Raw genomic sequence first — 23,109 nt, 5'->3', positions numbered from 1 at the left:
TCAGCGTGGACGGCAGGTTCAAGGAAGAGCACAGGTGGGACTCCTGTCACCAGAGACTCCGTGGGCAATCCAGGCCAGGAGGGTGGCAGTGCTGGTGGCCAGTCTTGTGGAGAAGGGCTGGAGTTTCTCTCCACAACCGGAGAGGGAAACGCAAATCCTGGCCTGAGGCCGCAATCCACTACCGAGGTAGAGAGGGTGTGTGGTAGGGACAGAAGACTTGCGTTTCGATTCTGTTTGTTTTGTGTGCCCAGGTTTTGTTGAAATGCCTGAGTTTATTTTCTATGCCCAAAATGTATATAGTTCAATAAATCTTCCTTTGTTGAGTTTAAAAAGCCTGGTGTGCCTTAACCACCTAGACTTCCCCGTGCTACACATTACCAGGGGCAAAGGGAGGCCAGGGGACTAAAACGGGCCTAAAACTGTTGGGTTGCCAACTCTCCAGGGGGCGCCCAAAGATTGAGATAACCACTTCCCGAGGTGGGAAATTTAGCCAGAGGGGTCTCACTGTCCCTCAAGGAAGGCGGTGACTTAATTCAGTGAGTGGTGGCAGCCGGAACAAAGAGAAATAGTCCCACCAGGCAGGGTGGGAAGGACAAAACAGGGGCTTGCAAGCCACAGGACGGCACCTCAGTCTCCCAAGGCTGAGGGTGGGTCCCCGTTTCGCCACAGGAGCCAAGAAGGAGAAGTGTGTTCATCAGGAGACACAGCCATTTTGATAGTTAATTCAGTGAGAGAAGAGTGTCCAGGCTGGCAGTGGGTGGGGGGAGGAGGAGCAGACCCAGTACCCAGCACACGAGTACTCTTGAGTGGCGGTTGATGGGCCAATGGCTGATGGAGCACACTGCACAGCCAATGGGAGAGCTGGAAATGGCCAATACGTAAGGGAATTATATAGGACTAGGAGTAATGCCTGTTGTGGGAAGAAATACAACAGGATCTAGAAGGAAGCTCCAGATGAGTGTCCCGACTGTGGCTGGTGGGGTGCCAGAGGGAAGCGGAAAATGGAGGGAGGCAAGCCATGATCTTCGACATGGTCTCTGTGCTTCACACTCATGGGATCTAGTGCTCACGCGCTGGATCAATTGGTTTTTCCACGTTTGATTAGAAAAACAAGCACAGTGATGACAGGACTCTGGCCGGTGAGACTCTCTGAGACAAAAAATGCACAGAGTATGACGGTCGGGCGGAGCAAGTTTGCTGCCTATTGAAAAATCCCCACTTCTTCTCCATAAAAGAAAGCGAAGAAGAGGGAACATTTGAGGGGGGTGGTAGCCCGAAGGCCTGAGGTAATCGGTAGACTCCCCCTCAACAGAAAATAAAGGGGTTTTTTAAAAGTTTTTTTAGAAGAACAAACAACTAAAAATAGAGAGGAAAATCAAAATAAGAAAATAAATCCTAAAAGCGAACTGATCTGACCGACGAAAAAAAGGTCTACTCAACTCGGCGGTAAGAAAGGAACTGGTGGGATGTCCGCGCCCACCCCTCTGGGCATGCGCGGTGGGGTTCCTTTGCATGCCCGAGGGACTGGGCTCGAAAATTCGTTAAAAGAGCTTGCTACAGCACCGATCGATCCAGTGCGTGCGCACTAGATCCCATGGGTGTGAATGCACAGATGACCACTCGAAGATCATCAGTTATAGGTAAGCAACCTGTTTTTTATTTCCTTCTGCTTAGCTATAATGCAGGGCTGTCTCAAGTCATTTTGCTGCCCCAAGTGGGTAGAATGGGAGGACAGCCTCATGGTAACAGATATGGTTCTCTCCACCTCTGACTTATTTTTTGAGGGGGAGGGGGGTGTTATGCAGTGGCAGCTAAGGTAGAAAAGCACCTCCTCCTGTGCCACATTTTCTGGGTTCCAAGGGTCTGGAAAGTGGTTCCATAGCCAATTACATGGTTACCAACTCTGGGTTGGGAAATACCTGTAGATTTGAGGGGTAGAGCCCGGGGAGGCAGGGTTTGGTGTGGGGAAGGACCTCAGCAGAGTATAATGCCATAGAATCTACTGCCCAAAGCAGCCATTGTCTCCAAGAGAACTGATCTGGGTCATCTGGACATCAGTTTTAATAGCTGAAGCTCTGACTGCTACGTCACATTGGCTGTCATACAAGGGCCATCTCAGCAGTATATAAGGACACAGAGTCCACCATTTTCTCCAGGGGAACTGATCACTGCCATCTGGAAAGCAGTTGTAATTCTGAGTGATCTTTAGCCCTCACATGGAGATTTGCAACCGTGGTTTCCCCCAACAGATACTAAGGGGAAATTCATTTTACCTCAGAACATCAACAGCAAACTGTTTAGAATGTTAGAGGGAAAGGCCAGTGAGGCTGCATACGCAAAGGACCTCTGTGTTCCGAGGCAAAGGCGAATCAGGCCACATATGCAAATGACCTCTGTGTTCTGACTGGCTGTGGGGGGGAGAGGAAAAGCAAACTGTTTAGAATGTTGGAGGCAGGACTCAGGCAAAGCAGCCAGTGGTTAGGTAGACCCTCTGAATGACTGATCAGAGAGTGAACTGATTTTAGAGTGTGTTGGAATGTTCAGGGGAGTCCATGACCAAAACAGGATTATATATACCAGAGGATGAGGCTGCCATAATGAGTTGGACCATTTGTTAACAAAGCAGAGTCCTTACAACTCCAATAGCTGTGTCATGCCAGTTTGATTTAGTGGTTAGGAGCGCGAACTCTAATCTGGGAGAACCGGGTTTGATTCTCCACAAGGTCACAGCTGCTGTGACCTTGGGTCAGTCATAAATTCTTTCAGAGCTGTTCTCTCAAGGGCAGTTCTTGAGAGAGCTCTCTCAGCCCCACCTACCTCACAGGGTGCCTGTTGTGAGGAGAGGAAGGGAAAGGAGATTGTAAGCCACTCTGAGACACCTTTGGGTAGTGAAGGGCAGGGTATAAATCCAATCTTTTTGTCATCTTGCTTGGTTCTCAAGCAGAGGTCTTTCCAAGCCCTGCTACCTACTTGTATGTGTGTGTGTTTTTTCTTGGGGGAGATATGGCCCAGTCAGGGCTCCCAGACATGTATAAACAGCTGCCCAATGATGCCTTTCTGTCATGCACACTTTTACACAGTTGCTATAGGAAATGCTTGTTCAACATTCACAAGAAATATGATTGATGTGTAAAGTGTAGAGCTGCTGAAAGACCTAAGTGGGTAAAGTACTACACAGTGTGGCAATACTCAGGTAATTGGGCTAGGAGCTCCAGTTGCCTAGTGCAGCTCTTGCTGCCGCCACATCAGTGTCCTCTTTCTAACCAAAATATGTTTCTCTTGCAAATGTTTCCTTGGATCATTATAACTTTGCCTTTTTTTGTACTATCCTGTGGGTTTGTTTTCACCTCTGTCTGATTCAGATTGCAAGCCCTGCAGAGTGCCTATGCCATGCCCTCCTCCTATACAGTGCCTCACGTGGTTGTTCTAAGTAAATGAATGGCAGCAAGGCAAATAGATTTTACTGCTCATATTAAAATGCTTAGTAGAAACTTAACTTTTTTTCAAGCTCCACCTTTTCTGTACTTTTTAAAAAATTAATATTTGTACTTATCCATCACAGCTAATTTATTTAAAAATTCTCAGCATCCTTGGCTTAAGATCTATTGAGTTATAAACTGTTTTTAAAATCACAGATGTTGTAAAGTCTACAAATAAATTACAATGCCTTGATTGCCTTCCTGCAAGCTTTAGTGAGGGAACTGAAACCTGGAAAGAATCCTTTGGAAATTTTGTGAACTGTTGTTGAAAGCTTGTTTATAGAATTAAAACTATTTAAGTAATTTGGGTGAATTGTCTGTGGCTAGATTTCAAAGTCCTCATTTCTGAAATTTCTTGAATTAAGATGGCATTCCATAGAAGTTGCTCAGGTAAAATAATTGCCTTCTAACAGTCAAGATTTCACTGCCACTGTATTCAAATACTACAAATGAATTTAAGTTCATTCATAAGAAGCTTGATTTGCCTGCTTGCATATTCCCTCTCTTTGTCTGAAGCGCTGAGAAGAAAGTCCTAAGTCTGTGATCTAACCACAGTTTATTGTACCAGAGAGTTTCAGGTGGTCTAACAAACTGGGATTTGTTTCTTCCCTATGCTGACATAGAATCCTGACTTGTGGGCAAAAAACAACCCCAGTTCGTTAGGTCACCTGCTTTCAGATGTCATAACAAATTATGGTTAGATCAAACACCTCCTTAAACCAGACAGTCTTCAGTTTCTGCTCAGAACACAAGAGAAGGGGGAGGGAGTACAGAAGCCTGGAAATAAACTACATACATTCCTATCATGATCAAACTTGAACTGAATCAAAATGTTTCTCTTATTAGGTTTGCTTATGTAGTGCAGATAATAAAGTACTTTTTGTTGGGGAAATCCAAAGTGGCAGATGATGTTAACATTCAGTGTAACCAGTTGCCACAAGGCGTTAAGGATGAAAGTTGGGTTCCCACCTCGAGGATGAACTGTGTGGTTGGCACTAAAATGGCTTTTCTTTTATTTTAACTAGCAGTGTGTTTTTTCCTCCCAAGATATTTGGAGCCAAAGTTTCCCTGTTTCTGGGTCACTTCTGTGACAAAAAGCATCTCTGAACCTAATCTGAATTAGGGAATTTGTAGAATAGCATACTTCAGTGGCTATTCAGTGGCCATCAGTGGCTATTAGCCACAAGGTATAGCTAGGGGCTCTGGGGCAAGTGATGCTCTGTCTTCTTGGTGCTTGGGGGGGGGGTCAACAGTGGGAGGGCTTCTAATGTCCTGGCCCCCCTGCTGGACCTCCTGATGGCACTGGTATTTCTGGCCACTGTGTGACACAGAGTGTTGGACTGGATGGGCCTTTGGCCTGATCCAACATTGGCGTCTCTTATGTTCTTATGTTCTCTCGGGTAAATAATTAAAGTACTGGAAAACACTTCAGCAAATATCTCAGGTATTCTTTTACATTGTTAAAGGTCCTTTTTGAATATTGTGATAGAGGAGCAGTATTGAGTCTAGTCCAGCCAGCAATTGAAACTTTAATCTGTGCCTGAATTGGAAAAATTTGTTGAAATACTTCAAATAAGGATAGTCCACTCCTCCCCCCCGAAATGTTTTTGAGACATCCCAAATAGCATGGTCTTAATTTTACTAACTGGAATAAATTTGTGTTAAGTATGATTGTTTAGCTTGCAATATCTGGATTTCAGTCAGCTTGGAAAAATGCAATAAGAACGCCTTCTGTGCCTATAATTTTTTCATATGGTTTTGTCAGAAATAGACTTGTAAAGACTCACAAGTGACAGAACAGCGAGTCTGCCAATTTAACCTCATTCTCATGGGCCTCTGTAGGAATTGCAGCTATGTTGATGATGATGAGTTTCATCAATGCACCAAACAAGGAAAGGTGTACATTGTATGTTTGCTGTTACAGACCACAAGCAGGATTTTATACCTTTTTAGTCAGGAAACTCTTTGGAAACACTTGAGCTTCTGTCAAGAACACACACAAGGCAGAATAGCATAGATGTTTTTTTACCTTCAGAAATTATAGATGCAGCCTGTATTTGTAAACAAAGAAATACTTGATGTTAAGCAGGAATTACTGTTGTGACCTTAACTCTAATATAATCTGTAGAGTTTAAGATAATGAACACTTGAGATTCTAAACTCACCTGTCACACAACAGTGTTCTCCATCCCCAACCCCAGCATGCTGTTGATTTTGCCCAACTTGTTCCTGTGCTGGAAGTATAACTGAAGGACATTTTTCAGCCTACGTAAGGACTGTGTGAGGAAGTAAGTGACAGAAGAGAGCAAGCCTCACCATCTACTTGGGCACTCAGTTCAGCCGCTGCAAAAGCTGTGTCCTGTGTGGAGATGAATTATTGAAAACACTGAGGCTTGGACAAGGACAATAAACCATTAAATGGAACAAATACATATTTTCTTTAAAAAATAAATCTTAGAATTAATGTTGGTGATGCTTAAATGGTAGGCGAACCTTTTGGGGTGTCTTTAATAGCTAGTGTTGAGGACTGTGCCAAGAACTTTTAATATGGGACCAACTATTAAATTCTTATTCTGTGTTCTGGAAATTAGTACAAAATCTTGGGTAAGAGTAACACAGCCAGCTGTTGCTTTGAGCATGAAGGGTGTGCTGTTGCTTAAAAGCTCATGGTGCTATGTATTTGTATTCCTCCTGCACCCACCCCCATTGGCATTGTCTTTAGTTGTGGGTATAAGCTAGGTGAGCACTGAAGCAACTTATTCTCCAGTCAATCAATTTATTCGCCTGTCAAGACTGAGGAGTAACAAACTAGAGGGAACTAGAAAGCACCTTGCTTTACTGTTCCTTTCCTAATCTTCGGAGCTCTTCAGTGGTTTAGCCAAATGGTTAATATGCTTACAAAACTGCTTGCTAGCTGCTGGTCTATGCTCAGAGTTAATCAGGCCCCTAAATGTTAACCATTATATCTTTGGCTGCAGGGTAACCATGTCATCCTGTTAGTTTTTCCTGTGTAAATTACAAACTGAACAGATTGGTACATTGGTACTTTGAAATAAAATTGCCTGATGCTTAAGAAATGGATAGGATAACAAGATCAGAGTCAAGCGCCTCATCTTAGTTAGATGAGGAAAATAGTCATTACTAATAGATTTGTTGATCCTTAACATAGTGCACCGGTGACCAGAAAGTGATTAAAGAGGGAGTATTCCAAATGAGACCTCTTTGCTATCTACAGTCACGTTGTCGTATTCCCAGAAGCAAAAAGGTGTGGGAGTGGCTGGAAGATTTCTGATGTGGTCTTCCTCTACAGTATGCTAAGGCTTGAGAACCACAGGAGCTAGAATGAAGGAGATGAAGAAGTATTTTTAACAATGTTTGAAAGGTTGTTTTTCTTCTCATTTGACATGCAGCAAGGACATATGGGAGAAGGCGAGGTAACAACATTCCTCTTTAATTTCCTAATGTTTAAAATGTCTCATGGCACAGCTAATGCACAAATTGTTTCTATATAGAAGACTGGAAGCTGTTTTAAGCCAGGCTCAGTTTGCATGCTGTGGTAACCTTTAATAACTAGATGTAGTATCTTCCAAAAAAAGACTGTCTAGGCAGAATAAGTGTAATTATATCAAGTCATGGGAGGGGCGGGCAGATCACATGGTGGTTCTATAATATAGGCTTGGAAATAATAGATGATAGGTTTGACTGTGTGTGAGGGGCAGAGAAAGAGAGACTGGTGAGGGGGGCTAGTTAGGGAAGCACCTAAATGTCTCTCACTCCCAGGTCTCTTTTTCAAAGGTGACTTGAACTACAAATGTGGCTTTGTTCCATACCACTCTAGCAAGAGCAGGGACTTTTATGGGAAAGGAGTATCTTTCATAACCACTGGGTTGCCTGAACAGTGTGATGTAGGCTGTATAATGCTACCTAAGAAATGCAGTCCTGTATAGTTAGTTCACTGATCTAGCTCTTTCTACATTGATATCTCCAGAGATGCCTATAGCACAAATACTCTTCACTCATATAAGGTAGTATTTACTTTGGAGAAATAGCTTTGGGATAGTGCTTGCTTTAAATAAATAGCCTTGAACCTTTTAGGAGTTTTAGTTCACTTGTGAAAATGTTATTTGGCAACTAATAGTGCCATCCTAAGCAGAGTTCTACTCTTTTACTTACTAGAAGGTTATAACACTGCTTAGGACTGCACTGTAGGTCACTAAGGCATTAAAAAAATTTCCATGGAATGAGAGGCCTATATTTATATGACTGTATTCTCTAAGCATACATGGAAGGAAATCTTAGACGTATTAGTAACTTTGCTAGGTCTCAACACTGCTGGGGGAAGGGGCCAAGATTTGCTGTCCAAAATCTTTCCATAACAGCATGGGGTGATTAGACAAGTTAATACTGGAAAAGGGACTTGGTGCAGTTCAAAAAACAGGCCTGAAAGCAACTCGGTGGGGAAAAATGTAATTAAAAGGGGTTGATCCTTCCCAGTAATTTTCCAAGGATTTATTGGGGGTGTGTGTCTAGAACACAAATGATGAAATTCTGAATAGTAGTATTGTACTTGTGCTTGTTCTAAACAGGAAAATTTTGTGAGTTAAGTGGTAGATTAATAAAAAGACCAATTTCCTAATGAATAATCTTTTGCTGCCAGGTTAGACTATGGGTCTCCCTCCTTTTTGCTGGTGGTGGTTGCTTGAGTCAAGGACTGAAAAATAGGAATAAGTCTTCTCTGCCACTTCCCCCATCCATTTGCCATGCTTACAATCTGAATTTCAGAGCTGATTGCACTTCTAATAACTGTTAGCTTGTTCAGCTTTCCATATTCAATATAAGGAATGATTTCCCAAGCCCCACCATTATTTTCTCATCAGTTGTGATAATCTCTGTACAAAACGATATCATAATGATTCTTAACAAAATATTGAAGGGATTTTAACATTTTTGTGGTGTGAACTTAGCCCAAAATGAACTAGAAAATTGGCTAGAGATGTAAGTTTTCCCAGTCTGTCTTGAAAAGATAGAGGAATGATAAAGGAATCAGTTTTGTTAATACATATGCTGCAAATTTTTTTAAAAAGATCACTTTTCCAGTAATGTACATAATAAGTATTGTAGGAAAAGGGTATCTTATAAAATCAATGGAAAAATGCTTGTAGTGTTGCTTTCCTAGAGAAACAATGAATTAATCTTGTTTAACATCTAAACGGATATTAACTACCAAGTGACAAAGCCATTTAAGGTCTAGTTCTCACTGAGATGGTAAACCTGTGTTTCTTCCACTTCAAACTGTGAATAGGGGCTCAGATGGTAAACCTGTGTTTCTACCACTTCAGACTGTAAATAGCCCCCTCAAAAAAGAAATCCATACACATAGAAAACTAGCATGTCAGAAGATATTTTCTCTGTCATGTTAGTTTTCTATATCTGGGTTGGTTTGTTTTTTTAATGTGGAGGAATGTTCCATCATATAAGCCCCTGTATGCAGACTGGACTCGACTGTGCGACTGAACAACAACAACAACAAATGCAGACTGAAGTGTTATAACTTAAACACTGCTTACCATCTCAGTGAGAACTGGGCCTAAGCAATGTCAGGTTTATTTCTTTTTCTGGTTTTGGTCTTTTGGGTAGGTAATTTTTCTGTCTCAGTTGCTTTTGTCAGATGGTAGTGGTTTCACAGGTTGGTGAGATCTTAATGGACCTTCGGCAAATAATATTTTATTTGAACAATTCTGTCATGGATGTGACTGAAAATTTACAACCTTCAGCTTGGAAAGGGCATTTTAATATATTTTATATGGTTTTTTTTCCCCTGGGGCTTATTAGTTTTTGTTGGTTAGGAGCAACATTATGTGACAACTGAATAGAGGTTTTGGGAATATTAACCGTTTAATATTGTAAGAATACAGTTTTGCTGTACTGTAATTTAGTGGCTATTGGGTAACATTATGCATCTTTGTAATTAATGAATTGTTCTATGAAGATGTGACTACCAGAATAAGAAAAATACCATAAAAACAGTTTTATGGTAGTAGCATTCTTTTGTCCTTGCTGTTGTTTTAGGTCAGTCTTCACTGTTCCCAATGGAAGATGGGTTTCTGGATGATGGGCGTGGGGATCAAACCCTCCATAGTGGCTTAGGATCACCACACTGCTTCTCACACCAGAATGGCGAACGAGTGGAACGATACTCCCGCAAGGTGTTTGTAGGTGGCTTGCCACCTGATATTGATGAAGGTATACCAATGTAACTAGAAATACCCACAATAAACAAATGTCAGACATGACTGAGATACTCTGAAGGTGGTGTGTGTAAATACAGATTTTTGGCTGCAATAGTGAGCATGTTCAGCATTCTCATATTCTGAATGTATTTGGTTTTTAAGGCTGTGAAAATTATTACCTAAATAATGACAAGCCAAATGCACAAACTAATTGGTTATGAACTGTGGGGATCAATTAGCTGCACAGTTGATGCGATAATCTTTGGCCTGGGTCAGACATAACGTGAAATTACACTTTAGTTGAATAATGATCCATTTGTAAAACTAAATTTCAGTTCACAGGTGATCTCTCCATCATCATTAACCTTGAAAAATCCAAGTTTTTGACCTTTCTCACTCTCTTTAAAAATGCTGTTGCTATCCCAACCTGCATATCTGAGTGAGGGAAAGCTTGAAATGTGTCACCAGTTTACTTTTTATCAGTCAGAATTACCATAGGGCCATAAATCCACACCTCCTTTTCTTTTCCCCTGACATGAAGACTTTCCTTTCCTTAAATTAAGTTTGAAAACATCCTGATGAAACTGAACAATAAGCATACAAAACTTTGACCACACACTAAGCGCACACACACACACACCCCTCACACAATGGGCGATTTCGCAGTAGAGCTGCCTTGCGGTGCAGCTGCTGTTTGCCCCGACGCTATTTGTCAATTTCACACCCGAGGCTGCGGGGCTGCATTTGACCGCGGCTTCGCCCGATTTCCTCCGCAGTTTCGTGATCCTCAAAAACCAGGATCACGAAACTGCGGAGGAAATCGGGCGAAGCCGCGATTCAAAATGCAGCCCCGCAGCTTCGGATGTGAAATTGACATATTTGTGTCAGGGCAAACGGCGGCTGCGTCGCGAGGCAGCTCTAGTGCGAAATCGCCCAAAGGTTTAATCTTACTATTGGTGGAAGTTTGCTTTGCATGCTGCTGGTAGAAAGGGAGATCTGGAGGTCAACACACTTCCCTGACTTAGCTGGTGATACAGAAGCAGCATGTGACTTCCTTACCTGTGCATGTGATCCTTCCTCTACCTCTGAAGCTTGTCATATTGGAAACTGCTGGTGGTGATAAAAGTGACAGGCTTTGATGGCTCAAGGCATTTTACCCCCCAAGTACCCTCTTCCTGTGCTGCCCCTAAAAGATCAGACAGGCTGTAGAAGCCATATCTCTGCAGTCTGCCTTGAAGTCCAAACAGGTGGTAGTGGCACAGCTGTGGGGGTTGGATGTCTTCTGTGTTGCCCCCCATGGATATGAGGCAGGTTGCAAAATTAACATTTTGTGTTGGAGTCCAGTGGAAATGGTACAAGTGTGATGGGGGGGAATGCACTTCCCAGACCTGCCCTACCACAGCATGGGAGAGCCAGCCTTGCACCACAGTAGTAGCGGTTCAGAGCAGGGGAAGGGGATGACCCACCTCCCAGACCTGCTTTGCTGTAACAGTGTGCCCCTAAAAAAATTAGTCTTTTTCAGATTTGCACTTTGGGACAGGCATAGATATTTGGTGGTATTTGGGACCTCCAATACTGTTCTGGAATTTAGGTTCAAAGTTTTTTTTTCCAGGAGCCTGGAATTATTTGAGTTCTTTCTGGAGAGGCTGTTCTGCAAACACATGACATCAAAACTGCAGGGAACCTAGTTGTGCCTTACCTTCCAAGTGAATTACACACCCCTGAACAAGGTCTCCCCCAGCCATCCTACTCATCTCCATAGTTTCTATGCTTTCTCTAGGACAAAGAAGCCAATAGCCAAGCACACAAGAGTAACCACTGGTCAAAATCCTCCCAATGCAAACAGAACCAACAAACACAACAGAACCAGTATCAGACCAGAGTATCCCAGCAGAACCATGGGCCTTGGGACCATGATTGGGTGGAAAGGTGGCATAAAATGTTTTAAATAAATAAATAAATAACAATGCGAACAAAGTCAAGACAATAAACCAAGGCAGCCAACCAGACCTGGCAAGACACTGATACAATAACATCATTTCTCTGTGAAAGGCCTCAGAAAGTGAGAGGGAATGAGTTTGGGGCACCCAAGTTCTCCTCTCTCTGCATTTTAGATGCTTCTGTGGGTTCTGCATGTCTTGTCTATTTCCCTGACATCCCTTGTTCCAATTATATTTGTGGAAAAAACAACATTTTTCGCATTGTACTTTTCTGTACAGAATTGGGCTGAAAGGTACTAAGCCCCAACATCCTCCTGTACTGTACAGCAACTAGCATTCAATTGAAGGGTTTTTTTTTGGGGGGGGGGGTTAGAACATAATTTGAACTGTGGATTTTATATAGCACCAATCAAATTGAATAACATCCCTGCTGTTTGTTAATACATCTGAGTTTTAAGTTTCAGGAAGAGAGTTTTTACCCAGCACTGAATGAGAGGATGCGGGCACAAGTACATGCTCATCTGACTCGGCTGGCAAGTCGACCTTCTGGAAGACCAATTTTTTACCCTCCAGGGGATCAAATGTGAGCAGCGCAGGGTGACAATGTTGCCCATCTTGGGGGGAAAACAGGCTCTCTCTGCACCCTTGTCAGAGGGCATGAGAGGAGCCTCTGAGCCACAAAAGACAGATCTGGCCAGACCCTTTCCCCCCCTAGCCAGGTAGCTCAGCAGATTGGTGGCTCAGACAAGTAGTCCTTCACCATTGCATCTGCCAAAGCCTGGCTAATATGCCTTGCATTCCTGTGGGGTCAGACTGTCTCCCTGATGGCCTCCATCTCTGTGGCAATCTTGGGAGTAGCCATGGGGGTACCCTGCCCAGAGGGGCAGGTGGTGGGGAAAGCAGTAAAGTTTTCTCCCTCTTCCTTCCTCACAGAACAACTGTAAAGCTAGAACCAGAAGAATGCGAACATATAAACTTTTTAAAATTGGCAAGAACCTGGAAACCACTCCCCCTCCCTAGTACAAACCCTTTAAAAATTAAAATGCAGATTGATTAAACATTCTAAAACAAGCCCAGAGAAGAGACCCCAGCAAAACAGCATAAGTCTTTAAAACCCCAAACACCACAAAATAAACCAAAGAAACTATTTTAAAAAGAACTATTTTAAAAGCTCCCCTAGCCAACTATAACCTACCAAGCAAAAACTCAGAAAAACATGGAATAATATTTGAAATAATATTTTTAAATAAAGTGCAAACCAGTCCTGGCATGAAACGAGAAGAGGGTCTTTCCAGGCAGACAGCAGCAGGCAGCAGAATTAATCCAAGGCACAGACAAATCAGAGCAGCCAGACTCACACCACTCCAAAAAAATCTTGCCATGAAATGGAGTCAAGCTGCAGCCGGGTGACAGTCTACTTTTTAACTTCTTTGCCCATGCTCAGAAAACTATGTATTATAGGAGAACAGTCATTGGACAGACAGAGCTCCCCCTAACATGCATTCCCATTTGCCTGGGAGAGATGCCTTCCTCCCCCCTGCCCAGGAAAACCACACACACACACACACACACACTCCCTCTCTCTCTCTTTTTGATGACTGCATGTAAGAATGAAGCATGCGGTGTCCCTGCACCTTTAAGATAGGAAGGGACAAGGGAACTGCTTGCAAGAGATGGTAGATTGATTTTGAGCTGCTCTAGCCAGGCATCTCAGTGGCTTGGATGGTCACAGAGTGTTGGTGGGAAACAACTGCATTTGTTGCAAGGTGAAAACAGAGTTAAGAGGAACTGCGGTTAATAAGCCCATTTCAGATTCTGGGTTCAGGCTGTATTATACCTAACCATATGATAATTTAACCATGCTTAGCTTAATCAAACCATGATTTCACATTTTGTCTGAACCAGGCCTTTCTTTGAATGATATCATAAAACTCTTTCTGAATGTCTTTATGTCTCATATGCTCTATGATTTTAAGTGTGTGATGCAGACAGTGGCAATACAGGAGAGAGAGAGCGAAGTTCTGCAAAGGACTTCAACTCTGCCATTGGTGTACGAGCCAGACAACATGTATATTTATATTTCACAGGGAGCCAAATATGGTACAAATTTCTGCTGGTTTAATAGCAATCATGAAGTAGTACATAGTTCCTCATTATTTTGGAGATTAGCTATATCATCATGCTTGTGATAATTGTGTAAGTGAATCTATGTAAGCTTTTCACACACCACGTCCCAATTTAGGAAAAGTATCAGATTTTCAAGGATCCAGCACTTGGTCTCGATGTGCTACCTGCCTATTAAATATACAGGTGTGGTGTTGTACAAAAAGAAAAACTGGTCTTCCCAAGTTTGAGTGCTTCTGTTGCATGCAAATAAAGGAACCTGAGAAAAATGTGGCTATATTTAAAAAAGATCACTGCCTTGCAAGCACTTTGAGAAAAGCAAATCATTATAAAACTATATAACATTTCAGAGGCTGGCATGAGAATTTAAGTAAAATAGGAAACGGTTGGGGGAGGGTATATCAAGGATGTTCAAATTCTCCTGATACTATGCTGCATGTAAGTCCTACATTTTTCCTATCCTTGGAAAAGGTTTAGGCTTGACCTCTTTAAAAATGAGCCTGAGTGGAGGAATTCTATCCTGCCCTTTAAAAAAAGCTGAGCAGTAGCTGAATTTTTGTGGCATTAACTGGTGTGCAAGTCACCTGAGCTGCATTTTGAAATGGAAGGAGGCTTTGAAATGGCTGCAGCAAAGACTCCCGGCTAATGCAGTGTGTGCACATGGCCTGCATCCTTTTCTGTTGAGCTATTACATAACTGCTTTCAGCAAGTACTGCTGAAGTTAGTCTGAGGTCAAGCTCAGATAATGTGTGCAGATGTGGCATATGCATGTGATGTGAGCGAGCATGATTAGATCATGTGATATTCCTTTCTCTTTCTCTACCCTTTTGCAAGGCAGCTTGCAGAGCAAGCTACAATCAGCACTCTGATTCAGGCTCTGTATGCTATCTGTGGGAGAATGCCTGAAGCTAGGATGTGGTAGCTGTCTTTGATTTCATTCCTTCAAGTGGGCTGTGGAAAATCTTTATTTGCCTGAAAAAAGAGACAGCTTTGATAACCTGAACTGTTTTCTTTGTTAACCATATGTTTTGACACGTCAAGCTTCTTCTTTCAACAGTTAAAATGTCAGCTGTCTTGGTCTGCAGAACATATCTATAGACTAGACCCAAGGTATTAGCAGATTATTTGAAATCTCTGTGTTTTGGAGTTTTGTGATGAGTGCATGAAAACCTTTTCCTGCTTGTCCCCCCCCCCACACACAGATGAGATCACAGCTAGCTTTCGTCGCTTTGGCCCTTTGATTGTGGATTGGCCTCACAAGGCTGAAAGCAAGTCATATTTTCCTCCAAAAGGTAACATTGATTTATCTATTGCATTTTGTGTTCTGTTCTTCCTCTGGAGAGCTTGGAATGCTAGGTTGAGAGATGGGGATTTGCCCAAGGTCACTCAAGGAATTTCATGGTGTGGAGAGTGGATATGAATCTAGGTCTTCTAAGTCTTAACCATCTATTCAGTGTACCGTGTAGGGTGAACTTAGTCATGCTGAAGGCTATGTAGTATTTTGGGGTCTTGATTTTTGTCTGAAACTTTTCCTTCAGTGCTGCTGTTGTTAGAGAATGAACTTGATATTTTGATTTATGAACTATATTTATTGCTACACACAATGGACTGTGCACACACATACATAGGCTTAGAGAACTGTACACTGAGTCACCTGTTGTGATACTACACATAGAAGGTGCCTGAACAAGCCTTACACATGTGAATAAGATTTTAGCTACACAGTTACCAACCTGGTGAAGAAGCACACACCTCCATTATTGTGAGCAGTAAGAAACAACTACTTGAGCAGAGACAGCCCCCATTGCTGAATTATTTGTCGTCACGTATGACACATCACTGCTTTGTTCCTGCATTGGTATTTCCTGCCAAATGGACATTTGGTTTACAATGGAATGGCCAGCTTCATCAACACTACAATGGAGCATCCTGACGCCAAGGTTTTCACACCTGCCCAGATGCCCTCCTTTGAGTAAGGTTTTAGATTACAATATTGACCACCCCTCTAGGTAACCACCCCTCCCTACATGCAACCAATAGGATTGTTTTTGGGACGGACTAACAGGGAGGTGGGCCAGGAGATTGGCACGGCCACCACCCACCTCCTGGATCCCCCGATAAAAGAAGAGAACCAGTCACATGGTCTCTCTCTCTCTCCTAATTGATCAACTAGCATCTCCCCCGCAACAACCCCTGTCTGCTTTTTACTCCTCTTAAGTCCCACTTGCTATCCCAAACCCTTGCCTCTACTTTGATCTCTTGATCTGCAGTCAAGAGACCCACACATTCTGGCTGGTTCTGGTTGTGTGTGAATTCCCTTAGTTTTCCATTTCTTCCCCTCCATTCTTCATTGGAATAACCAAAGCTGCAAAGACAGATAAGTATTGCCCATCATCATCCCCACCTGCTAATGCAAATGTGCTTATTTTAATACTGTATTTCTAAGGAACTTGATTGAATGTGTGAGTGCATCAGTATTGTTTGCATGAGATTTATATTATTTAAATAAAAGACATTTATTTTAACAACAGCAGCCTTGTTATCCTTTTCTGGTAACCCTTGGTGGGAACAGGACCTTGGTATAGTTGGCAAGGACCTATTTATAAATTGCCAATTGCTGTAAATAAAGCAATTCGGCTAACACTGTTGCAATTAGGTCCTATTGTACTGCAGATCCTGTACATGGGCTTTAGATAGCATGACCTATTTAGAAACAGTTCAAATTCTTCTTTCACTTCCCTTGTTTTCAGTAACTTGTTTACTTTTTTATCTTGACTCTTCTGTTCCTTGCTCCTTTTAAGATCTGCACAAGAAATAATTTTTAAAATATGAATTACAGGAGGTACTGTGTAGGGAGCACACCAGTGAAGTTGTTTTGAAATAAAGCTCAATTATTGGGCAAGAAATGAGGGATGCCTTGGTTGTTTTGGTTACTTTCTAACAATAGCTATTTGTTTAAATCTGACTTTTTCCTACTGCCTCTCCAAAGAGATTTCATCCCTTCCAAGTGTGTTACCAGGATTTACTCTTCACACTTTGTTGTCCTGTGGAGTCTAGGTGCATACATTTTTGTAAACAAAGTAGGATGTGTAACGTCTGAAAAACTTTGCAAGGCTGTCTGTTTTGTTACATAGGGTATGCCTTCTTGCTGTTCCAAGATGAAAGCTCTGTACAAGCTTTGATTGATGCATGTATTGAGGAGGATGGAAAACTCTACTTGTGTGTTTCTAGCCCCACAATTAAAGACAAACCGGTAAGTGGAACTGTCACATACTAATTGTTTGGCAGATAACATACATAGAAACTGGATGTGTAATTCTTGTCCAGATGTTGAATTTTTTTAGAGATAGAACTCAGTAACACCTTGGTAATACGTTGTCCTTCCCATAAGCATGTTTTTCTTGCTTTTTTTCTCCACACAAGGTGTGATAACCTGTTCTTTCGGTTCATAAAGTGTGAGGTAGTGGTTATTAGAACCAAAGTATGGGTTGTCATGCATTGTGCCAACTCTGAGTAGTCTTTGCTGTGGAGATATGCAATTTCAGGCCTGGGAAGGCCAAATCTATCCCACAAAGGCTTTGGCTCTAACTGTGCCCCCAAGCAGAGTATTTTACCTGGAGACTCTGTCTCTATGCTAGTATACACTTGAGATGAGATACAAACAAACTGCTCTCACCAACTTAAATAGTAGAGAAGCCCCAACACTTGTCCATAATTTGCAAAAAAACAAAAAAAAAAAACCCTCACTTTAGCCACAACAAATTGCAATTGATAGAATTATTATAGAAATGTATACAGAATTATAACATTATAAATATTACCATATCAAGTCCCTCCCCTAGGGGGGTGGAATTATTTGCCCAGGAAGCTTATGCTATAATATATTAAAAGCTTATGCTATGGTATCTATATTTTGTAGGGTTGAATAAAGCCCTGTTTACAAATGCAGCATGATTGTCTAATAGGATATAGATTTGTGTCTGTCTTGCTGAGATAGAAAATAGTCTCGTTCTGCTAGAACAAAAATAGAATTTAGATTGTTGTGTAGATTGTGATAATGCCTTCTGGAAAACAGGAGTCTTAAAAAATATGCTAACAAATAAGGGAATGGAGAATTTGACTACATCCTAGTTGCTGTTTGTAGAGTTCAAGTTCTAACAGACATATTTGGTGCTGGGAAGGAAATAAGTATTTTGGTAAGACTGGCCAGTGATTTGTTTATGATCTTGATACGCACTACATGGGAAAGCTTAGCGGAGCCATCTAAGTTAGATTGCTTTTCAAGCTTTTATTGTATTGCCTTACATAAAAACTCAGTGTAGCCTACAATTCTGGTCAGCAATTTATTAAACTATTAGAATATTCTTGGAACTGGGCAAACATCTTGTATGATCATTCTGGTTGCTTGTAGTGCACTCTAATCCAGAGGAAGCACCTGACCTTTTTTTACTCTCCAGGTGCTTTTCAGCCTTCTGATTATATGGTTGATGTGGCTCCAATTTAAAAGATACTAAACATGATCTAAAGAACCAAGCGTGCCAAATGAGGCTTTGTCCCTGGCAACTGTATTTCAAGTTTTCATTGAGCAACCTAGGCTGGAGGTCAGAAGGATGACATAATCCTGAGAAGTTCTTAGATAACTTGGAGTAAGAAGTAGGAATCCCCCTCCAAATATTCAGTTTTTATCATTTTAAAACCATAAATTGGGTTATTTACTATCAGGATTAAAGCTAGTAACAATAGAATTGTACAAAAAAAGGAGAAGGTCTGGAGTAAGAAGTAGGAATCCCCCTCCAAATATTCAGTTTTTATCATTTTAAAACCATAAATTGGGTTATTTACTATCAGGATTAAAGCTAGTAACAGTAGAATTGTACAAAAAAAGGAGAAGGTCTGCCCCAATGAATTGAACAGGAGGGACCCCAGACTCTGGCAAAAGAAATGTAAGTCAATAATTAAGCAGGCAAAAAGAGATTTTGAGGAGTGGGTTGATAAGAGCATCAAGACAAGCAGTACACATTTTTGTAAATATATCCAGAGTAGGAATAATAATTATAATTATCGTATGGTAGTGGGTATAGTATAGCCAGGAGATCCGAAGATTGTCTGGCAGCTTGAAACTCCAGCTCCTTTTGCGGTGAGCTATATTTTTTTGGGCTGAGAGAACTGTGACTGACCAAAGGTCACCCAGCTGGCTTCAAGTAGAGAAGTGAGGAATCAAACCTTGTTCTTCAGATTAGAGTCCACTGCCTTTAACCACTACACCAAACTGGAAACCAGCCAGAGAAGCCTTTGGATGACAAAGGAATAAAGGGATGGCAAAGAATCTGAAAAGTACTGGAGTTCCAGGTGTAGCATAGTGAAATCAGCTCACGTTTATTGGATTACATTACAAAACGAAAGATAAACTAGCCAGTCCGATGCCAGCTTATATGCGTGTCCACTCTCACATCCAACACCCCCCTGCTTCCCGTGATTTGTTCTATTTACAAGTCTTCAGTCCCCATAGGTTCCTATCCAGATCCGCACGAACGTATTGATCCGTGCTAGGATCCAATCTGGCTATTGTTCTAGGACCGAAGGTCAGAAAGTCTGTAAGACTGCATGGCCGGGCCCACGCGGCAGTGGCCATCTTAATACACAACAGAATCTCAGTGACTTTTTTGCTTCTGTATTCACTGTGGAAAGTGTGGAACACATACCCATGCCACAGCCCCTATTTCAGGAAGGGAGTCTGAAGAACTGAGCCAAATTGAGTTGACTAGAGATGAAGTTCTAGACATAATGGGGAAATTAAAAACCAGTAAGTCTCCAAGTCCTGATGGCCTACACCCGAGAGTTCTTAAGAACTCAGATGTGGATAGAAAATCTACTAACCCGTATATGTAACCTTTCACTAAATTCAGCCGCTTTACTAGTAGCAAATGTTACACCAGTTTTTAAAAAGGGATCCAGTGGGGAACCAGGAAATTACAGGCCAGTCAGCCTAACGTCTGTCCCATACAAATTAGTAGAAACTGTAATCAAAGATAGAATTGTTAGGCACATGGAGGAACAAAACCTGCTGATGGAAAGTCAGCATGGCGTCTGCAAAGGGCAGTCTTACCTCACCAACCTTTTGGAGTTCTTTAAGAAAGTGAACAAGCATGTAGACTACAGTGACCAAGTAGACATTATATACTTGGACTTTCAAAAGGATTTAAACAAGGTACCTCACCAAAGACTCCTGAGTAAACTTAGCAATCATGGGATAAGAGGACATTTGTCTTATGGACTAAAAACTGGTTAAATGACAGGAAGCAGAATAAATTGACATTTCTCACAATTGAGGAAGTAAGCAGTGGGGTACTGCCAGGCCTCTCATCCTGCCGGAGCGGCCCGGTACGTCGCTCCGGAAGAGACGCTCTGGGGGGAGGCGCAGTCACATGGTGAAACACTGCCCTCTGCTTCACGGCGCCATCTGAGGAGGGCTCGTTTCCCTCCGCTTGCCCAAGAGCAGCCAGCCAGCCGTCGAGAGCAAGAGGCGGGGGCGGAGCTCTGCGGGACCACGGCCAGCCTGCAGGACTGTGAGGAGGAGGAGGAGGGCCGTGAACGTGGAGGCTGCCGGAGCAGAAGCGCCGCCGTGCCCGACGGTGGAGGACCCGGGGGAAGATGCCTTCTCTCCCACCAGCCACGCAGCTCGCCCATCCGGGAGCGAGAATTCCGGGGCGAGTTTCTGAGGGAGAGGCTGGGCTGGGTAGGAGTCCTTATTTCCTCCCCTCTCCGTTCTTATCACAGCTTTACTTCTTCTGCGAGCCCTTTGCACTCTTGAGTTTTGGGGATCTCGCCTGACAAATCATCCCCTCTACGCACACTCCCTGTAGACTTAAAAAAATTAATATCTGCTCGCTTCCCTCCCCCTTTATGTGCTCTGGAGGGGTGTGTGTGTGTGCTCTTTCCGCCCTGCCTCCCTCAAACCAGTTTCGTCCCCCGAAGTTTGCTTTGGATGCTACCTAGTGGCTCCCAGCTTGCCAGCCCACCCGCCTCGGCTCCCGGGAGCGCCTGCACCCTTGACGCACAGCGAGAGGCGGATCCTTTTACTTTATGGATCAAGCCACCGCACAAGCGCCTGGAGTTTGTATCTCACGCTCTGGACGTGTGTGTGTGCGCGCGTGCCTGCGTGCGTGGCTAGAAATGGGGATTGATCCGCTCAGGTGCGAGCTGAGGCTCCTTTGGATGTAGTTGGTTTTTTTGGGGGGAAAGAATGCAATTGGCTGCTCTACGGACGCCACGTTCCGTGCCTTCCCTGGCACTGGATTGACCGTGGCTGGTGAGGTCCCCCGCATGTTTCCGGCTCACACTGTTTTGTCTTAGCTCAGGAAGGATGGGGCTCCAGAGCAAACTGATTTATGCAGTAGCCAAATGGTTCACTCACAACTTTAATGCCAGTAAGCTCACAAAGTAGAATCTTTGCTCACAAGACTAAACAGCTTAGAGGGAGCATTGCTCTACCCTGAGCTCTCTCTCTCTTGTTTTGCAGTGCAATCCTAAACAGGGTTGCACCCTCCTAAATCCGTTGGCTTCAGTGACTTAAGAAGGTGTAACCGATTGCACAGTTCGTTTCATTTTCTAAACCTCTTTACTCCAGGAACAGCTGAAACTCCTGAGGTTTGCAGGTCTCTGTGTGTCAAGGGCAGCGCTGGTTATTTGGGATTCCACAGTGGTGTGGTCCTACCCAGGGTTTAGTAGTTAAGCTCCAGGAATTATCTTGAATACCAGAAGTCTCGGGAATGTGTAAAGTGGTACCTGAAAAAAAAGGGCTCCTGGGCATGTGAAGACTGGCCTGCTCTGTCACTGAATAATCTGTGTTAAGGAACTGGATTTCCAGGTTGGCTGTGAGTTTGCCCCATGTTTCTGCTTGTTTTTGTTAGAATTTGAACTTTTTTGGATCGGCATCCACAGTTCTGGTATTTTTTTATTATTAAAATAAGCCCTCCAACTGAAATCAAGTTTTGAGATGTTTTCTCCACAGTTCCACAACTTTGCCTTCTCATTCTTCTGTAACAACCACTATAATTGCTTTTCTGTTGGGCAGTCTCTTTTGAGAAATTTTAATTAATGTCGCTTTGTTTGCAGTGATTCTACATGAGTTTCAAGAATATTGTATTCCAGCATGGAAAGCCCATATAAGAATTTGAGTGTGCAAATCATATGTAGATTAGTGGATGCAGTGGTTCCCCATTATGTGTATTTTGTAGTATGTAGGCACATGGAAGGCCTGTGTATGCATGAATTTTGTAATGTGTAAAATGTCTCTAAATGTTGTCTTGATGTGCAACTCAGTTCCACCAATTACAAAAGCTTCCTTGTTTAATTCTCAGCCCTCTCTGTCTCTCTTGGGGTACATATTGAAGATCACTAAAACCAGCTTTTACCTGTTCTTTTGCACGCGCACACACTCACAAATCAAAATTTGTTAAAATAGTAGTGTGATATATTTTATTTTTGTATGTTTCTCTCTTGTTTTTGTATGTTTCTCTCTGTGTATGGGGTGTGTGTGTGATTCAAAGATACTCCAGTGATTGACTACAGAATTGGGACGGGGTAGGTATTTCACTTAATAAGATATTCAGTTCAATTCAATTTATTACAGGTCTATATGACCGAAGTCTTGACCAAGAGGATACCAAAGGGGATAAAATAGGTACATAAAATAGACATAAATATATTAAAACGTTCCCCCTAAGGTTAGCTTCTTAACTCCTTCCTGCTATTTTTTTTCTCCTCCAACAAAAGTGTATTTTGATATCTGTCACTCCTCTTAAAGCAACAGGTCACGGAAACTGCTGTGTCTCAGTTGTGCTGTGTTTATGTGATTTAGGAAGGACCAGTTTGGCATAGTGGTTAAGTGCGGGAACGCTAATCTGGGAGAACCGGGTTTGATTCCCCACTCCTCCACTCGCACCTGGCTGGATGACCTTGAGCAAGCCATAGTTCCTGGATGACCTTGGGCAAGCTATAGTTCTGGCACAGCTGTTTTTGAAAAAGAGCAGTTTCTCTCAGAGTTCTCTCAGCCCCACCTACCTCACAAGAGTGTCTGTTGTGGGGAGGGGAAGGGAAAGCACTCTGAGACTCCTTTGGGTAGTGAAGAGCGGGGTATAAATCCAATCTCTTCTCTTTAATGCTGTTGCCCTTTTATTCATTACAATATTTTGGGATGTGATAATGTAGCTCATTCTTTGTGATAGAACAATTCTGTTCTGTGCTTGACTCCCACTAAAGCTCTGCTGTTTCCAACCATGTGCTGAAGTTCTGCTCTGAGCCAGTCTTCGGGAGAGGAGGCTATAAATTAATTAA

The 23,109-nt window shown here is 42.6% G+C and overlaps 1 protein-coding gene across 1 annotated transcript in view; it reads left to right on the top strand.

Moving 5' to 3' along the window:
* Positions 1-23,109, top strand: part of CPEB4 (cytoplasmic polyadenylation element binding protein 4) — a 110,059-nt gene that overhangs the window by 80,081 nt on the left and 6,869 nt on the right. Inside the window, exons 4-6 of the mRNA XM_015409571.1 lie at positions 9,549-9,722; positions 14,976-15,065; positions 16,908-17,026. Coding sequence (XP_015265057.1) covers positions 9,549-9,722; positions 14,976-15,065; positions 16,908-17,026 — 383 coding nt within the window. The remainder of the gene's footprint in view (positions 1-9,548; positions 9,723-14,975; positions 15,066-16,907; positions 17,027-23,109) is intronic.

Source organism: Gekko japonicus, unplaced genomic scaffold, assembly GCF_001447785.1.
Source record: "Gekko japonicus isolate JY-2015 unplaced genomic scaffold, Gekko_japonicus_V1.1 scaffold1531, whole genome shotgun sequence".
In the NCBI taxonomy this organism is placed as follows: Eukaryota; Metazoa; Chordata; class Lepidosauria; order Squamata; family Gekkonidae; genus Gekko; species Gekko japonicus.
The sequence above is the reverse complement of the archived record's forward strand: the minus strand, read 5'-3'. Positions and strand labels throughout refer to the sequence as shown.